General features: G+C 44.1%; 1 protein-coding gene across 4 annotated transcripts in view; it reads right to left on the bottom strand.

Moving 5' to 3' along the window:
• Positions 1 to 17: 17 nt before the first annotated feature.
• LOC133485880 (heat shock 70 kDa protein 12A-like) overlaps positions 18 to 19,698 on the bottom strand; it is a 33,465-nt gene continuing 13,784 nt past the window's right edge. Inside the window, exons 2-6 of one of the 4 annotated variants that reach the window (XM_061790238.1) lie at positions 12,310 to 12,386; positions 11,576 to 11,703; positions 5,129 to 5,315; positions 788 to 892; positions 18 to 219 (exon numbers count right to left, since the gene is read on the bottom strand). In XM_061790238.1, coding sequence (XP_061646222.1) covers positions 199 to 219; positions 788 to 892; positions 5,129 to 5,315; positions 11,576 to 11,703; positions 12,310 to 12,386 — 518 coding nt within the window. In that variant the 3' untranslated portion in view covers positions 18 to 198. Of the gene's footprint in view, positions 250 to 543; positions 893 to 5,128; positions 5,316 to 11,575; positions 11,704 to 12,309; positions 12,387 to 18,133; positions 18,271 to 19,698 lie in introns of those variants that run through there. The other 3 variants (XM_061790237.1, XM_061790236.1, XM_061790235.1) reach the window with 3 other exon arrangements.

The following is a 19,698-nucleotide window of genomic DNA, read 5'->3' on the forward strand; positions in this document are numbered from 1 at the left end:
AATCGATTGTATCGATAGTGGGAAATAACGCACTGCATTTCAGCATGGCAGGCTTTATATGGTTCTGTGTATGTGTTGTATTCCCCAGAAAAACACTTACTTCGCTTAAATTTTCAGTTAGCACGCGGCAGCGAGCACTGTCAAGGTTACTTTCATCTTTGTCTCTTCTTTGTTTCCTTTTCTACGCCCCAAATCTAGTCAATCCTTTCCAAAGTGCCCCTAGTGGTTGGACGAGACACCACAGTATGTCTGGTGGATGACATTTATTTAAGCAGACTCATAGTCCATGAGAAAACACATACAGTAAAGTTAACACTAAGACACATAAACGAAAATCTTTATATTTAAAAACCATAATTAGTTTTTACCCGATTCCCTTTCAAGAAAACAACAAGCATCAAAGAAATTTCACCTGCACTGTCCAGTATTCAGGTATTTATTTTACAGTCATACTGAATCAATATTTGGCTAAAAGTTACTGAATTGATTTCCAGCCACTCAATTGCTTCGGATCGTATTGTTCTAAATGAACCGTTATCATCCTTGAATCGAATCGGCAAACATGAATCATGATACGAGTCGAATCGTTGCTAAAATGAATCTTTACACCCCTAGTTTCTATGTATATGTGTTGTATTTATGTATATATGTATACCGAACAACTGATTTTTTTTTAACTAAAATGTGAATGTTTTGGGGTTTTGTTAATAAATGAATGATTTCCCAAGATGCACCCCCGGTTTATATAACAAATAATGTATGTAATGCTTATCGTCAGGTACATTACCTTCAGTGCTTGCTCTTTAAAGAAGGCCAGTGCATAGGCAAAAATGTCCAAAGCTTTCACGCGCTTACCATTGGCTGCCTGGAGATCCGTGTTGATGGACAAATTCTGTTTGTGAAGAAGATGACGATAATATTATGGTCAGCTTTATATTACTGCAAAAAATGTGACAATGACTGGCCCAATTTTTTTTAATGATTACCTTGGTTATTAAATAGGGTGATGTGCACAAAAGGATATTTTATTACACTTCTGGTTCCTCAAATTAGCATACTTTGTTGACAGCATCCTCTAGAATAAATTACATTGACTACATTTTGTTTACTACTGTGAATATGCAGAGCCCGCAGGCTCATTTCATCAAAACAAACAAATCCTCAAATGCGATGGTCAAAGGGAATTTGGATGTTTGATCTGATCAGTGGGAGTGAACACAACCAACTTAATTTGCTGCCAATCAAAGCAGCTCATCTCATTTCCTTTAAATGCGGTGCAATGACAGTCACGCTTGGAGACATCTTTGTACGGAAGAGGATGCAGCGATCTGTGGCGCATTGTCACTGCGCTTAGCCGGTGTGGCAACAGACAAGGTGAGCGGTTAGCCTTACTAAATACAGAAAGAGCTGGTGATAACCACTGGTGACTTAAATATGTCTGCGCATCTCATGTATCTATCCCCACCCGCAATCATTCGTTCCCCCTTACCCATAGCTGCATGCTGGCAAGTGGGACGATTTAAAAAATAATAACTAAATGAATAATGTTAACAAATAATAATACATAACATACAGAATACATAACAATAATAATAAATAATAGTTCCGAGGGCCGGGGTTCAATCCCCGGCCCCGCCTGCGTGGCTTTTCTCTGGCCACTCCAGTTTCCTCCCACATCCCAAAAACATGCATGGTAGGTTAATTGAAGACTCTAAATTGCCCGTAGGTATAAATGTGAATGGTTGTTTGTTTGTATGTGCCCTGCGATTGGCTGGCAACCAGTTCCTGCCGCTTCTGAAAGAAAGTGTTAACTGCAGCCTTTTCTATCCTTTTTGCAAAGTCTACCAACATCTGTCCCTCCAAGTTCCTTTCCTGGATGCTGAATTTACCCATCACTTTCATCACCCCTGTTTCCTGGAGAGAGCTGATTGGTCGACACAAAGTAGACGAGAACAGGTGGACACAACAACCTAATGAGCACACGACAAACATGGAACACAGGAAAACATGGACCAAAACTAAACAACCCAAACCAAAACACAGACCATGACAACATAATGGACACACTTGGAGAAACGGTCTATGATGGTGAGGATGCGGGGGCATTGGTTAATGCAAAAGGCATGACCAGGTACTCAAAGTGTCCGAGGGGAGTGTTGAAGGCAGTCTTGCAGTCGTCCCCCTCTCGAATCAGGATGAGATGATACGCGTTGCGTAAATCCAATTTAGTGATTATTTGAGGGTTACAGAGGGGTTTGAACGATGGGTCAATGAGTGTCAGGGGGCTTTATTTTTCACTGTTATCTTGTTGTGACCACTGAAGTCAATACATGGGAGAGGAAGCGACTGCAGGCTCCCCTTCTTGCTCCTCGCCAGCTGCTCCAGGCCCCCGTTCCTGCTCCTCGGCAGCTGCGCCAGGCTCCCGTTCCTGCTCCTCGGCAGCTACGGCAGGTTCCCGTTCCCGTTCCTGCTCCTCGGCAGCTGCGCCAGGCTCCCGTTCCGGCTCCTCGGCAGCTGCGCATGGCTCCCGTTCCGGCACCTCGGCAGCTGCGTCAGGCTCTCGTCCAGCGGCCACCACCTGTCCCCGCTCCGGCGGCGCTCGTCCAGCGTCCGCCACCCGACCCCGCTCCGGCGGCGCTCGTCCAGCAGGCCGCCACCCGAACCCCGCTCCGGCGGTGCTCGTCCAGCGGCTGCCACCCAACCCTATTGCCTGGCCCCTGCATTACCATTGGGTTCGGCACCGTAGCCGTCCGCCTGAATGGACCTGTAAAGACCCTGGAGCTTGCCGTCCTGGACGACCTCCTGAACCGCTCAGCCAAGCACCTCAACTCGGGTGGCCTGGATGGCCACCAGACTGACCTGAGGGGTGGACTCTGTACCCTCCTCAAAGCCCCCTCCAGGCCACCCTGGGTTGTGACTTTTTGTTTGTTGTTTGGGGAACGTCTGGGATCAGTTCCTTTAGAGGGGGATGTACTGTCATGGTCTGTGTTTTGGTTTGGGTTGTTTAGTTTTGGTCCATGTTTTCCTGTGTTCCATGTTTGTCGTGTGCTCATTAGGTTGTTGTGTCCACCTGTTCTCGTCTACTTTGTGTCGACCAATCAGCGCTCTACAGCCACTCGTGTCTTGTCCAGGTGTTCCTCATTGTCTCGTCAATCTGTTTGTATTTAGTTCCCTGGTTTCTTTCAGTTCTTGTCGGTTCATTGTAGTTGTCACATATCTTTGCCATGTCATAGTCGCCAGTTGTCTTTATCATTGTGGTATGTCATTGTCAGGTGTCATTTTCCCTATCTATTCCACGTCTTACTCACAGGTCATAGTTTGTTTCCAGTTTTAGATATTCGAGTGTTTCTTTGTTACTTTGGTTTGATTGTTATCTCTCGTGTGACTTCGTTCAGTTTTGCTTTATCCAATATCCTTGTTTTCCTTTTTTGAAGATTAAATATTATTATTTTGAGAGGCACTCCTGCCTTGCTTCCCTGCAATTGGGTCCACCATGTTCTTGCCTTGCGTTCCTCGCCTTCGCCCTAACCACGTACGTGACATATGTACCTCTTCCCAAGTTGCCCTCTGCTTTTGAAACCACAAACCTCTTAGTCCTCCATGTATTCAGACTTCATGGCATTCCAATAGACATTGTCTCAGACCGAGGTCCTCAGTTCTCCTCCCAAGTCTGGAAGGAGTTCTGCAAGGCGGTGGGCGCAGCAGCCAGTCTGTCTTCCGGCTACCACCCCCAATCCAACGGCCAGACAGAGCGGGCGAACCAGAGCCTGGAATCTGCTCTTTACTGTGTTGTTGCTCGCAATCCCACCTCCTGGACCACCTTCCATCCATGAGTGGAATATGCCCATAACTCCCTCACCAGCTACGCCACAGGTATGTCTCCATTTATGGCCTGTTACGGTTTCCAACCTCTGTTATTTAAGGAACAGGGAGCACCTACTATGGGTCCTATCTGTATGGAAGGACATCGCTGCTGCTGTGACTCCTTCTGATAAGAGGAACAAGCAGCTGGCAGATCTCCATCGCTCTGCCACACCAGAATACAAGGTGGGTCAGATGGTTTGGCTCTCCTCGCGTGACCTCCCTCTCCAGACTGAATCCGGTAAGCTCACTCCACGTTTCATTGGTCCCTTCCCTATGACCAAAATCATCAACGCCACCTCTGTACAGTTAAAACTTCCCGTATCACTTAAGATCCACCCGACATTTCATGTTTCCCTGCTCAAGCCTATCTCCACCAGTGCCCAGTTGGTCTTGTTTATTAATACGCGTTCTAATGCACTCACGGGCAAATACATAGTGCAGCTATTTTGTATTTACTGTATATGGCTGCATGCTCTTGGCCGCTTGTGGTAGATTGAATCCAGAATCTCAAAGTAGCTACGTTACTTATTGGTTCTCTTGTCAACTTCACCCACCTCTTCAAACAAAATTAGTTCTGATTGGATATCGTCTCTAGCAGGCATTTATGTCTCATTTTTATTCCATCCATCAATCCATCAATGTTCCGTACGGCTTATCCAAGGGTCGCGGCCATGCTGGAGCCTATTCCAGCTGACTCTGGGCGAGAGGCAGGGTACGCCCTGACCCGGTCACCAGCCAATCGCAGGGCACACATAGACAAACAACCATTCACACTCACATTCACAGCAATGGGCAATTTGCAACTTAAGAGTCTTCAATTAACCTACCATGCATGTTTTTGAAATGTGGGAGGAAACATGGAGTACCTGGAGAAAACCCACGCAGGCATGGGGAGAACATGCAAACTCCACACAGGGGAGTCAGGATTTGAACCCCCATCCTCAGAACTGTGAGGCAGACGTGCTAACCAGTCGTCCACCGTGCCGACTCATTTTTATTCGTTGACAATAATGTCACTACACTTCGTCATTGTCTTAGTTTTCGCAAATACATTTTTATGTAGTCATCGTCTCGTTTTAGTCAGAAAAAAAGTTGTTGACTATGACAACACAAAAATTGTGAACAAAATTACACCGCTGAGTACAGAAAAACAATTATACTAACTAAGTAGCTGGCAATACATCTGTCGAGGATGGTGGCAAACAGATAGACTCCAATGTTTCTCCCAGTATCAATGATGTAAAAATGTAAGCATGATAGTTACCGCTGTGGTATGGAGCTTCATTTTGAATTTCTCCAGGTAGAGCCAGTGCTTGGACTCACTGGTGTCTAGGTCATGATAAAAGTCACGGGCTGCATAGCCAAAACTGTGGAACTTTCTGTCTGGGGTCAGCAAGATTGTGGTCGGTGTCTTCTGGTTGGAGACTCCAGGATCACCACCCTCCCAACGCCTGGGGAAATAAGTTATTAATATAGAACATGTGCCATGAATATTTATTCATGTCATATGTATCAGTCCTTTTGGAAGGATTAGACAGTGAATGATAATTTCTTGGGCTAATCCCCCATTCTACTGAAGAGACACCTTTCCCACTATAAATGGGAAATTCACTTACCTGCAGGCGCTGTTTGGGAGTAACTAATTACATGTAATGAGATTATGTAATTTAATTACAGCATTTATGTCATTGTAATCCATTATATTATTGGGAGAAGATGTGGAATTAAATTTCAGTTGCTTTTGGAAATTGCCATGATTAGAATTTGTAGTTACGTTTGAAAAATATCAGCAAAAGCAAACGATTTCTTTTCATATCACTTCCTCCTTCTAAGCCGACGCTTGTGATTGGCTCTCTCTGGTCATACGCCGGGGGTGTCATACTTGTTTTTATCGTGGGCCACATTGTAATTACAGATTCCCTCAGAGGGCGTCTATGACTGGGAAACCATATAAATGTGTAATTACCTCATCATCATATCACACTTGCATAACAAACTGATGGATAACTACTTTTGAAATCCTAAGTCAAGGATATATTATTATTATAATATAACTATTGTTCAAATTACTGTAAAAAGGGGTTTAGTAACAATAAATGCTCGCAATATCTCAACGTACATATGAAAATTGGAAGTTTTGGTACAGATTTTAGCAAGAATCATTGAAGTTGACACAAGATTTGCTCAGGGGCCACATAAAAGGATGTAGCGGCCCAGATCTGGCCCCCTGGGCCTTGAGTTTGAGTTTCACCTGTGTCAGATTCGCCAGAGGCCATTCTGCCGTAGTCTTAAACATGACATATTTTTCCAAATATGACCTTGCGTCACCGCTGAGTGGTCCAATCTATTAGCTTGAGATTTTGAAAAGGTTAGTTTCATATTTACAATTTTGAACACATAAAAGAACATTGACTTTTTAACAGTTTCATCTTTATAATTTTGGACTTACCACTCATCTGAGTTGTCAGTTGTATATTACTTTGCAAAAATAATTGAAATAGTTACACTACTTTTACATTTCCAAAGTAATCTTCCCAAAACTGCCCGAGGCTGTAGGTTGCCATCAGTTACATTGCAGTTGAGATGCATAGTGAGAAAGCAATCCATGCAACTTCCTTTTTCTTGTAATACTCATGATAGAACATGCTCTATTTAAGGTAGCAGAAGCTTTCTGGATCCATTGAGGTCTCCTATAATTAGTGTCAACTCCCTTTTCTGAGGAAAGTGTATTATGGCAGTGCTGAGGAGCTAATTTGAAAAGTAGAGATTGGAAAAAAAGAATAAATTGGATAACATGTTATGCTCATTGAAGTTGAGAAACACTTCATTACTGAGTTTTTTTCAGAGGGTCAAAGAACAGGCTAGCCATACAGAAACCTTTCGCAATACTATGTATTTAAACACATAATGCTGGCAAAGATAATTACAGCATATTAGTGGCTTTGTTTTAAAAAAAATATATTTCATTAAGTATAATAAAGAGCTGGTGGAAACTGTGTGCCAAGCACTTTCAAAAGACAAAAACGTGATGACTGGCAACATTTTCTTTGTCACAGACAAGCAGCTCAATATGGCGGAAACCTTTGACTGCTTTCTTGTATGTCTGCTTTTGTGGCATCTTCATTTGTTTCTTCAAGTGGGAACATCTGACCCCACCACCATTCATACAGCTCACCAAGAATTCCTTGTTCCTTGTAATTAAAAAGTCAGCCTCCCACAAAACAGGCTACCTCTGTTCAACTTGTACTTCTCAGGCTAAGAATTTCAGTTGCGTGGGTTTTATTTTTCAGTACATGTCGGGATAACATTATAACATTCATGTTGACAATAACATGGAAAAAAAATCTAAAGAACTCTCTGCTATACTAGACACATTTTACCATTGATGAATGCAATGAATTTGCTTGTTATTTTAGTGAAAATATGTTTAAATATTAGCACAAATGAGCAAAATGTTAAAATGATACTACATTTGAAGCCAACCAGGAAAAACTCTATTACCATGTCAGAATTTGATACAGTTGACCAAAAAACTGTAGAGAAAACGGTTGAGCAGCTGAAACCATCAACGAGCTGTCTTGACTCAATACCATCTGACTTTTTCAAAGCTATTGCGTAGTCTGTGCTAGCTGATTTGCAGCAAATAATCAATTGCTCACTTCAGTCAGGCGAGTTTCCTAAAGCTCTTAAAGTAGCTGCCATTAAGCCTCTGCTAAAAAAAATAAAAATAGAGTGCTGGACGCTTCCATGTTAGCAAGCTATTGGCACATCTCAAATCTCCCTTTCATAGCCAAGATTGTTGAGAAAGTTATTTTTAATCAGCTCAGCAATTTCTTGAACTTAAATGGACGTTTTGACAAATTTCAATTAGGTTCCGAACTCATCACAGGACAGAATCTGCTCTTATCAAAGTGATAAATGATATAAGGTTTAATACTGACTCAGGCAAGGTGTCAATTCTGCTCTTATTGGACCTCAGTACGGCTTTTGATATGGTAGATCATACTATACTGCTGAACAGGTTGGAAACGTGGGTAGGACTAAATTGAACAGTCCTTACATGGTTCAGATCCTATCTGGAGGAAAGGATTTATTTTTTAACCATTGGAAGTGTTCAGTCTCATCGAATGGCAATGACCTATGGAGTCCCTCACGGGTCAGTTCCTGGACCCCTCCTGTTCAGCCTGTATATGCTACCCTTGGGTCAAATTCTTCAGAACTTTAATTTTGACTATCATAGCTATGTAGATGACACACAGTTATAGCTAGCAGTGTCTCCAGATGACTACAGTTCAATTGTGTCTTGTGAATTGTGGAGAAATCCGGCTCCCGCAGGGGATGAAGATGGGCGAATAATCCCCGCTGCCAGTGATTCATCCACATACTCCTTCATAGCCTCGTGTTCCGGCCCTGAAAGAGAGAATAACCTCCCTTGTGGGGGTGTGGTTCCAGGCAGCAAGTCAACTGCACAGTCATAAGGGGCACTTGAGATAAGTCAGGATCCCCAGATGGGGTCTGTGGATTGTCATTTGAAACATAGCCCTGAACATCACATAGAGGCTTGAAACAGTTCTGGGCACAATTGCTGCCCCATGACATAACCTGCCCAGAGGACCAGTCAATGTGGGGGTTATGTAATTTCAACCACGGGTTCCCTAAAATATGGTCATGATTCATGGCGTCAAAAACATAAAAACTAATGCGTTCCGAGTGAGAATTTGGAAATGTCAATCTGAGTGTTTGGGTTAGGGTTAGTTAGTTGTGTGATCTTGCCCATAAAACTGCCGTCTGCAGCACAGGTGTTGCGGTGGCGTTTTATTTGAAAGGTTCTAAGGTGTATCCGTCTAACGAGGAGGGAGTTGAGTAAGTTTGCGTCAGAACCAGAGTCAATTAATACAGGTGTATGAATTTCTTGATCAGGAGAGCATAGTGTCACTTTAGGAAGAACCCGGGTAGGGTCTTCCTTAATGAAATTTAGACTCACCGCACCCGTGCCCTTGCTACCGGCACCGGCAACCTTGACGTGACAGTTGCTCACGGAATGACCCAACTGCCCGCAGTAGAAGCAACGCCCTTCCAACAGGCGGCGTTGACGTTCCTCAAGGGAGAGACGGAACCTGCCCAGATGCATGGGTTCATCCGTGGTGACGCTAGTCAGTGGATTGAGACCGGAAACAGGCCTTGGTTTGGCTGGTCACCGAGGCTCGTCCTCCAAGTGCGCGGTGACGCAGCCCTCCGCCGAACTTCGTTCAGCTCGCAATCCAAAAGCTTCTTGTTGATTCTTCTTGTCCAAGTCGGTCGGCAGGTCTAGCAGGAGCAAATGATCCTTGACGGCGGGGGATAGTCCTTGAAAAAATGTATCGAGCAGTGCCCTATTATTCCACTAAGTCTCAGCTGCTCGAATGCGAAACTCAATCGCGTAATCTGAAACCCCGCGCTTGCCTTGGTGTAAGGTGACAAGGGAGCGAGCTGCCTCACGATCTGGTGTGGAAAACTGAAAAATTTGCTCCATAGTCTTTACGAAAAAAGCCCACGAATGACACGTGGCGGAATTGCGGCTCCATTCAGCAGTAGCCCACGCCGCTGCACGACCAGTCAGGTGGGAAATGACGAAAGCGATTTTTGCCCGCTCGGTGGGGAAGGCAGCTGCCTGCAGCTCAAAGTGGAGTTCGCACTGAGTGATGAACGGCTTAATATTCCCAGAATCTCCAGAGAACCTCTCCGGTCGAGAGAGCTGTGGGCAGACAGCAGCGGTGGTAGCAGGTGGCTGCATGGTAACTGCTTCACATGAAAACGTTGGTACTGTGGCGGTATCGGGTATTGTGCCAACTGGTTCCTTCTTCTGAATCATTTTCATAAGAACTTCAAACTGTGAGGCCACCTGTCTCATCATATTGTGCTGATGCTCTGACAGTCCCTCTAGATGAAGGTGGAGGGCAGCAAGCTTCTCATCCTGCTTCGAGAGGCGTTGACCCTGCGCTTGAAGGGCTTTGCGCACCGGGTCTGAGTCTGCTGGGTCCATGTTATGGCCAGTTCGTTCTGTCATGAACGGAACAGAGGAGAGGACCCAAAAATGCACGACTCCAAAACAAATGGACAGTTTCAAAAAGAGAGGTTTAATATACGGGCAGAGGTCGGTACACAGGCAGGCAATCCAAAAAAGGCAATAGTTTCCAAAAACGTGAGGCAAAAAGGCGAGGTTGATAATCGGAACAGGGTCTAGTCTTACTGTGAGTCTGTGACGTGCAAACAAGGAATGCTGGAACACGACGACCTGCGCTCTCTTCACAGTAATCAGCACCAACTCGGCCACGCACCTGTCATCAATCAGCCCTCATCATCACCTGCATAAAAGCCCGCCAGATCCCGGAATCTCTCGCCAGAAGCTTCTTCTGCGGTACAACAGCTCCCCAGTTACCAAGGAAGCTACGTAATTCCTCGTCATCTTTCGGACCTCCATGTTTCTCCTTGAAGTGGATTTCTGCCACCACACCACCAAGCCAGCTGCCTGTCCTCGTCACCCCCTGCTACACGTTCTCTGCCACAACAACCCGCCGGCACATCTCAAGGACCATCTCCACTCCCCTTTTTCAATAAAACTCTCAGCCTCTGCCTGCTCTTGGGACCAGTCTTGATCCACCAGTGACAGCATTTGCCAACAACTGTCAATGCACAACCAAAGCTGCAGCACCGGAGTACCCCGTTCTCCCCCACGCAAATTCTAGAGAGCATAACTTAACTCCATTAACTCATTTGTCCACAATTACACAAAGTTGCGTAAATGATCTTTGTGAAACAAATAAGGATATATATTTATGCAACTGTTAAGTAAAATATATAATATATAAGACTACTATACAGCATCAGCATCCCAATTCACTTTACTGCCATGGGATTTATACTGTAAATCCACAAGTTCTTCATTACAATAATTTTGAAAAGGCTCCAACTAAAGTATTTAGCTGTGATCGTATGTATCATTGTTTCAAAAGCAGCTACAGTACATTGTTAATAAAAATCAAGTTTTGCTTGTTTGTTAACAAATAAGCATTTTATATTCAAATCAAACTCCTTGTTTTCTCTCCTTAACCCCACCCCCACGTATGCTGATACTAATTTAAAGTTATACAGCAGTTACTTTAATTTAAGTACAGCCTTTATGAAAAGTAACAAAACAGAATACATGTAAACACATGCATGCCTGTTGTTATCATTTGATTTTATTTGAACAAGTATCCATTCAGTCTTTTAAAATTACATCAAAGAAATGACCTGTTTAGTCAGCTGCTGCTTGTTGCATACAAACTTCATATTCACAGTCAAATATTTTGCATATTTTGCAGCCACTGTCAGCCTTTATTTCACAGGAAACTACGGTACGACAATTATGCAAGACTACAACATGCATGGTCCAGTGCTACCAATGAAAAAGTTAGTGAAGTTTAAATCAATATTGAATTGAATCGAATTGCAACCTAAAGAATCAATATCGAATCGAATTGCAACCTAAAGAATCAATATCGAATCGAATCGCAACCTAAAGAATCTAAATCGAATCGTGAGGTTCTAAACAATGCCCGGCCATATATGGATGTGCTGTATTTGTAAAGCTTCAAGCCCTCTTTAAAAAAAATAAACTTCACCTTTGAACACTTAGAAGAAACATACTAGAAAATGTCTAACGTCAAGCTGTAAAAATGTCATGACATACCTCATAGTGTGAATGCACTCAGGCTCCTTAGTGAATGCATAAGCATAGCCGCTTGATGTGGTGCCAAAGTCAATGGCCACCACCACCACAAAGGGCATTCCTGACGGGACCTGGTCTGCGTCATTCTGCTGCACAAACATAACATCGACATTGAGGGGAGTTAACGCATAAGATGAAACACGATGGTTCTGAGCTGTAGTAAACGCGTACACATTCACAACAGCCAAGAAGAGCAGCTGCACTTTGAACGTGAGGGTGGAAATACAATAGAGCCACATACAATGAAAGGGTAAAACATTTGAAACTAAACGAGTGAATGAAACGTCCACATTTGGCATTCAAATGTGGACGTTTCATTCACTCATTTAAAGTCATAGAATTCGAAACCTTCGGGAAAATTCAATTTCAATTGCTTTCTATGGGAAAAAGGGTTTCTGATGAGCACCAATCAAAGGTCGACCAAGAATTATGGTTGTAACTGAATTGCCTTTAAGTTAGCGCATGCATGTTTTACTTTGTCCTCCCATAAAATAACATAAAGAAGTTGGGACCTTTCAACATGAACATCAAACGTAATTCATAATTCTCTCTTCAATTTCTCCATTGGCTCGTTCCAACTAAGTAATAAATTTGTTGTATCGAAGAGTTTATACAAAGGCAGCTTCAGGGTCAAGAGATTGAATGTGACAAACAGCTATCATGTTGATGGGAAAATGTTAACATAGAAGAATTGCCTGAATGTGTGTAGGAGACAGCGGTGTGATTCCAGGGTCGCCTATACTCTTTGCTGGAGATGGGTTCGCCATTTCATCTGTAGAAAAAGAAAAGGATTCATAAACACGCTGCGCCATCTCAACAACCATCCATTTTCATGCGCTGGGTGGAAAGATACAGCGAAAGCTCGACAGTCAAACATCCCTGACATCATACCATCGGTTATTCCACCAAAATCGCAAAAAGTCCCTCAAGCCGTACAGCACTTTACCCACTGCCTGATAACACCTAAGATAAAGATATACCTCCGCACCTGAGTTTGGCTTTTGATTTGATTTTGGGGGGGGGGGTTGTTTGTGACAAACAACGACAATGTTGATTTACTAAGGATTATGTTTACATACAATGACTTTTTTTTTTTTCCTAAAAGGAAGCAATTATTTTCTTACCTGAAAAGAAAAACTACATTTACATTATTTTGAGGAAATTAAAAGTAAAAAATGTTTCAAAGCCTGTTTAGTATTAGGTCCTTCTGATCTGAAATGTTATTCAACCAGCCCTATGATTAACAGCGGTCACCATATTTTTACATGTGTATGAATTGCTAAATGTTTCTCAAAACAATTCCTGTCCAGTTAAAGGCTTTCAAATTTTGACGGTTTGATTTCTTCAGCATCCCAAAATGTATTCTGTCCTAAGAGGTCCCACTGTAATTTGTATTGCTCTGAGAGGAATGAGGAGCTGTCAAGATGACATCATTTTTGTCACCATGATGTTAACAGTACATTCTATTGACACAATAAATTCCAACACTTACTTCGACATACAAATCCAATGAGAAATGTAATTAAAAGCCACAACGCCCTCAGCGCATCCAAGTTTGAATATTAAATGCGGGCTTTTAAACATCAGATAACGTTCCAAGTATGGCAATCTTCATGGAGAATCTGATTTTCTTATCTTTAAATCAATCTCCATTTGGGGAGTCCGTCTCCGCACCTCTCATTTGCATGTGTGCTGCCTTTGTTTAACTGCGGCTGAATTGAATATTGAAGTTGTCTTTGTACTTTGCAGCACTGACAGACCAGAGTCCCAAAAAAAAAATCACATGACATTTCAATTGAATGGAAGTGTGCCTTCATATGTGCACCGTCCGTTTTAGTTGTCTGGCTTAAAAGAGCATTCGCTGAAAGTTCTCTGCGAATGCAAACAACAATAATAATTTTGCCTGACTTAGAGTATTATAAGCATCTTGTTGAATTGTCTCCCAGCAGGACATCATGTTATCCAATCCAATCCAATCCTTTTATCTACCTCACTCATCTTTCATCTTGTCCACCCCTATGGAGAGGATGAGTGGTCTCAAGTCCCATAATACACTTTGCCAAGCAATTACAGAGCCGAAATACAGACCACCTGTGGCTACACCCTATCTAGCCACAAACCAATTTGTTTTTCTGCAGCCATGGCAGTCAACGCGAAAAAAAAAATCACCTTTACATCCTCTCGTTTGTATTCCCCCAAATGAATCCTGAAAGCCACATCATGACTGGAGAACTACATTCATCGCTGTCATTCTTACTTGAGGGGGATGACTCAAAAACGATGACACAGATTCCATAAAAATATTGTCTTTAATGGTATTACAGTGTAACTGGACTAGTGGTGAGCAGTCTGGTCCAGCAAGGCTTTCTTTTCCCCTTGGGCCTCAACACTATCAGAAGCGCTGAACTGTATTTACAGCCTAAATTCTAATATTTGTTGCATGAAAGTATATTAATTTCTCACAGTCTATTCTCTTCATTTCAGAGCCTTTCTCCGATAATGCCACCGATAATTTTCAGCCGAAAATGGCACAAAGTGGATTTTCGGTTTTGGACTTGAAGACTTCTTTCCCCGAAGCAAAATGGCCCAAACGCCGCAACCAGCGGCGCTTCTCTGGATACCGCTCGGAGGTGCCACCAACAACGAAGTGGCGTGCTCCGTGGACGTCTCAGTCTCGCTGTTCAGCGGCTACGACGGTCTGTCAAAATATGTCTTAATTAGGGCGGGGCGATAATAAGACGTCATATCCACCTTCCAAATCCAAGCTCAAATCCATGAAAATACCGGAAGCGGTCCTGGAAGCGTCCAGAATAAACCCAAAAACCTTCAATAATTACTCTACTCCATTGAAAGATAAAATGAAAACGAGCCAAGCATTTTGGTCAAATAAATGAATTGATTAATACAATTACAAAAATTAACAATATTATCTGCTACACTAATTCACTATTTTATATTTTTCTACATTTGTTGTCATGTTCAGTATAAATCTTTTTCTATGTACATCTTTTTTTCTTTTAATTTACTTTCTTTAGTTTTCAGTACAGATGATTTAAAACTGTCATCTTAAAAACAATATTAGAAAATTATTAATAATAATAATAATAATCAGGATAGGACAATTTTTTATTATTTTTTTAAATGTAAAATGGGTGTGTTGGCTCAATAAAGGTTGTGAAACACCAACTTCAAATTTATTAGCAAGGGACTGAATTTAACTTAGTTTGTTGTTCCAGCCAACCTTGACTACCAAAACACTTTTGTAGCGAATGTTTATCTTTTTGTCATGTTATGGGATAAATATTCATTCTAAACAGCTGCAGATGATAAACGTGGCAAAGTTGCGTGCTGTTATATTGAATTTTTTTGTATAGTATTGGTGGTTTCTATAATTGCAAAGTGATGGTGGTGGTATGAAGAGGTGGATTGTGTCAGGTAAATCACCACTGAATGTCCAGGTACCAAATGCATGACCCACCACTGAACTGGACGGATAGCCAGACAATCACAGGTCACAGTTGAGACAGACAGCTGAGCTGATATATACACATTCGTGACCACAAAGTAGTAAAGATTCTCAGAACAATCTCCATTCACACAGCGCTAGAGACACTGTCTTTGCATATCTAATCTGTCACAACAAAATCGAAAGTCGGAAAACTGATATAAAAAAAGCTGTAACGATACAAAGAAATTCCAGAACAGTTGAGAAATAATTGACATATATCAGTCTGGAAAGGGTTACAAAAGCTATTTCCAAAACTTTAGGATTCCAGCGAACCATAAGGGAGAGTCATTATCCTCATATGGAGAAAATATGGAACAGTGGTGAACCTTCCCAAGAGTGGCCGGCCTACAAAGATTACCCCAAGAGAACAGGAATGACTCATCCACGAGCCCACAAAGGAACTCAGTACAACTTCGAAAGACCTACAGGCGTCCCTTGCGTCAGTTAAGGTCAGTGTTCGTCACACAACAATATGGAAGAGACGGGGGGTAATTGCATCCATGGCAGTTTCAAGGCAAAAACCACTACTGACCAAAATAAAACATAAAGGCTAATCTTACTGAATACAAAATAATACTAATTTAAAAAAAACAAAAACATCTGAATGATTCCCAAGACTTTTGGGAGAATATTATATGGACTGACGAGATGTAACTTGAGCTTTTTGGAAGGTGTGTGTCTCGTTACATCTGGCGTCAATGTAGCATACCTCAAGCAAGCCTTAAACGAACATCCTCTCCTGTCCTGAGCACCGGTGACCACCAAAATGTGTTTTTCCTCATTTTGTCCTGACAATGCCGTCAGCTCGCTCCACTCTTGTTGTCGCCATGGTAACGAGTGTACCCGGTCGCATTCGAGTTGACAAGATAAAGCCCAATGATCGTAAAAAACGGGATGCGGAATACAAGATTTTATTGCAGTAGTCTGACAGTGCAATCGTGAAAGAGCAAATTTGTCTTGTAGTCTGATCCGGGCATTACGTGTTGCCTGTCTCCAACGTGTTGTCTGTCCCACACCGCCGAGGTTTTTTTTTTTTTCTTTTTTTTTTTTTTTTTTATAAATAACTTCTTTGACCGTCAGATATTTACAGTACTACATCAAAAGACACGCAACAAGGCTAAAAATAAACTAGCTTTTGGATTCAAATATACTGTGCGCGTGGCTACACAGAGTTAATGTCTTTTGCGGAGCCGATCGTTGACCTCATTGATCGGATCGGTGAATTATGATATTAAAGCCGATCAGCCAATCAGCATAAAATGCGAACTTTCGGCCGATACCGATCAGTCCGATCAAATCGGTGTACAGTCTACTTTGAACAGTTTATTTTCCTTAATAAATTAAAGCGCCGTTTAAAAACAGCATTTTAAGTTCACTTGGGTTATATTTGTTTGATATTTACATTTGTTTGCTGATCTTAAACAAAGTGGGGAAACTATGCAAAAATATAAGAATTTGATAAGGGGACCAATACTTTTTCACGGCACTGTAGAATGCCGAAGTGAAGTTTTTTGGACATATTGGTGAAGGAAACAGGGGTGATGAAAGTGATGGGTAAATTCAGCATCTAGGAAAGGAACTTAGAGGGACAGATGGTGGTAGACTTTGCAAAAAGGATGGAAATGGCTCTAGTGAATACTTCCAGAAGACGCAGGAACATAGGGTCACGTACAAGAGCGGAGATAGAAGCAAGAAGGTAGATTACATCTTGTGCAGACCATGTCATCTGAAGGAGGTTACTGACTGTAAGGTAGTCGTAGGGGAGAGTGTGACTAGACAGCATAGGATGATGGTGTGTACGATGACTCTGGTGGTGGTGGAAAACTAAGAAGACAAATAGAGCAGAGAACCATGTGGTGGAATCTGAGAAAGGAAGAGCTTTGTGCGGCTTTTCAAGAAGAGGAGAGACAGGCTCTCGGTGAACGGGAGGAGCTTCCAGAACACTGGACCACTGCAGCCAAGGTGATCAGAGAGGCAGGCAGAAGAGTACTTGGTGTATCTTCTGGCAGGAAAGGAGAGAAGGAGACTTGGTGGTGGAATCTTAACTCATTTAGTGCCTAACACGTATTAATACGTAGTTTTAAACCCATCTATTGGGTGCAGAGCACGTATTAACATGTAGTTTCCATTACTTCATGGGAAGTGGTAGAGGACACTTTGATGTACCTCCCCACAAAGATTCAACAGCCTACTAATAGCGAAACCGCCACCAGAGGGCAGCGATGCACCATTTTTAGATTTGACAAACAGCCCTGTAGAGCCTGACATGCACTGTTGAGCGCCGCGGACAGGCTGGAAGTCAGACGAGCTGAAGCATTCTTACACTCAGAATAAAGTATATGTAAAGTATTTGCAGAATATGTATTGTGGTAGTTAGCGAAATTGTGTGTTAGGGTCAGAAATGTGTTATAACTGACATATTGTATGACGAGGATAACGGTCGCCATGTCAACAGCCAGGGAACAACACGAAGCGTCATGACTGACGTGATATCCGGTGAGTTTGCGTCACTCACAGCGCATCATACAGTGAAATACACGATTATTTTGCAATCAAAAGCCATTCCTAAATATTGTTTTAGCTGGATTATGCAATGAAAACACACAACGTGACAAAAAGCAAAAAATATATATACAAGCTTCGATGTTACTGTTGCATACATGCTGCTTTTCACAAAAAGCTAATTATCTCCATAATCTGTGAGACGCGACGAAAAAAACGTCTCACTGCATATAACTAAAGAATGGAAAAGGGCAGGATCTCGCTTTTTTTTTTTTTATGCTGCTGAAAGAAGTGAGTTCATCTTTTAATTTGGTAGATTTGGTATGAATATAATCATCGAATAAAATATTCTGTAAGCCTTTAAAAGTCACTCAAAGTTCTCAAAAACGGCTGGCCCATGTCATGGTCTGTGGTTTGGTTTGGGTTGTGTTTAGTTTTGTTCCATGTTTTCCTGTGTGTTCCTGTGTGTGTCATGTGTTTGGTTGTTGTGTCCACCTGTTCTCGTCTACCTTGTGTCAACCAGCTCTCTCCAGCCACCCGTGTCTTGTCCAGGCGTTCCTCGTTGTCTCGTCAATCTGTTTGTATTTACTTCCCTGGTTTCCCCCAGGCTCCCGTTCCTGCTCCTCGGCAGCCGCGCCAGGCTCCCCTTTCCTGCTCCTCGGCAGCCGCGCCAAGCTTCCGTTCCTGCTGCTCGGCAGCCGCACCAGGCTCCTGTTCCTGCTCCTCGGCAGCCGTGCCAGGCTCCCGTTCCAGCTCTGGCTCCTCAGCAGCCGTGCCAGGCTCCCCTTCCGGCTCCGGCTCCTCGGCAGCCGCGCCAGGCTCCCCTTCTGGCTCCGGCTCCTCGGCAGCCACGCCAGGCTCCCCTTCCAGATCACCTTCCGGCTCTGGCTCCTCGGCAGCTGTGCCAGGCTCCCGTTCCTGCTTCTCGCCAGCTGCGCCAGGTGCCCGTTCCGGCTCTGGCTCCTCGGCAGCTCTGCCAGGTGCCCGTTCCGGCTCCACAGCAGCTGTGCCAGGCGCCCGTTCCTGCTCCTTGGCAGCCGCGCCAGGCTCCCGTTCCTGCTCCTCGGCAGCTGTGCCAGGCTCCCGTTCCTGCTCCTCGGCAGCCGCGCCAGGCTTCCGTTCCTGCTCCTCGGCAGCCGCGCCAGGCTCCCGTTCCGGCTCCACGGCAGCCGCGGCAGGCTCCCCTTCTGGCTCCGGCTCCTCGGCAGCCGCGCCAGGCTCCCCTTCTGGCTCCTCGGCAGCCGCGCCAGGCTCCCCTTCCGGCTCCGGCTCCTCGGCAGCCACGCCAGGCTCCCCTTCTGGCTCCTCGGCACCGGGACAGGCTCCCCTTCCGGCTCTGGCTCCTCACCAACTGCGCCAGGCTCCCCTTCCGGCTCTTGCTCCTCGGCAGCTGCTCCAGGCTCCCCTTCCGCCACCCGTCCCCACTCCGGCGGCGCTCGTCCAGCGGCCGCCACCCGACCCTATTGCCTGGCCCCTGCATTACCATTGGGTTCAGCACCGTGGCCGTCTGCCTGAATGGCCCTGTAAAGACCCTGGTGCTTGGCGTCCTGGACGACCTCCTGAACCGCTCAGCCAAGCACCTCACCTCGGGTGGCCTGGATGGCCAACAGACTGAAAGACTTATTAAACATCAGGGAGTTTACCCCGGACTTTCTTTCACCAACCTTCGGAAATCCACTCAATTTTTTCCCAGAATTACTCACCGGGGGCCGGGGGGTGGGGGGTCGGCTGCGGTCTACGGCGCATGGAGACGTAGGCGATGAATGGGGAAGCGCGCCGGCATCCAAGTGAAGCTCCACAAGAGAGGATAGAGATTGGCCTTCCCATCGATCCACCTCGCAAATCTACGCTCCTTACCCAACAAAATGGACGAGCTTCATCTTCTGATAAAGACCAGTAAAGACATGTGCTTTACGGAGAATTGGCTTTGCGAGGGTGTACCGGATGGCCCCGTAATGGTTCCCGGCTTCCATCTTCACCGGGCAGACCGCGTCATGGAGTTATCGGGGAAAATAAAAGGTGGTGGATATGCTTCTATAGCAACGAAAAATGGTGTACTGACGTCACGGAGCTC

The sequence above is a fragment of the Phyllopteryx taeniolatus genome, chromosome 11 (genome assembly GCF_024500385.1).
Source record: "Phyllopteryx taeniolatus isolate TA_2022b chromosome 11, UOR_Ptae_1.2, whole genome shotgun sequence".
Lineage (NCBI taxonomy): Eukaryota > Metazoa > Chordata > Actinopteri > Syngnathiformes > Syngnathidae > Phyllopteryx > Phyllopteryx taeniolatus.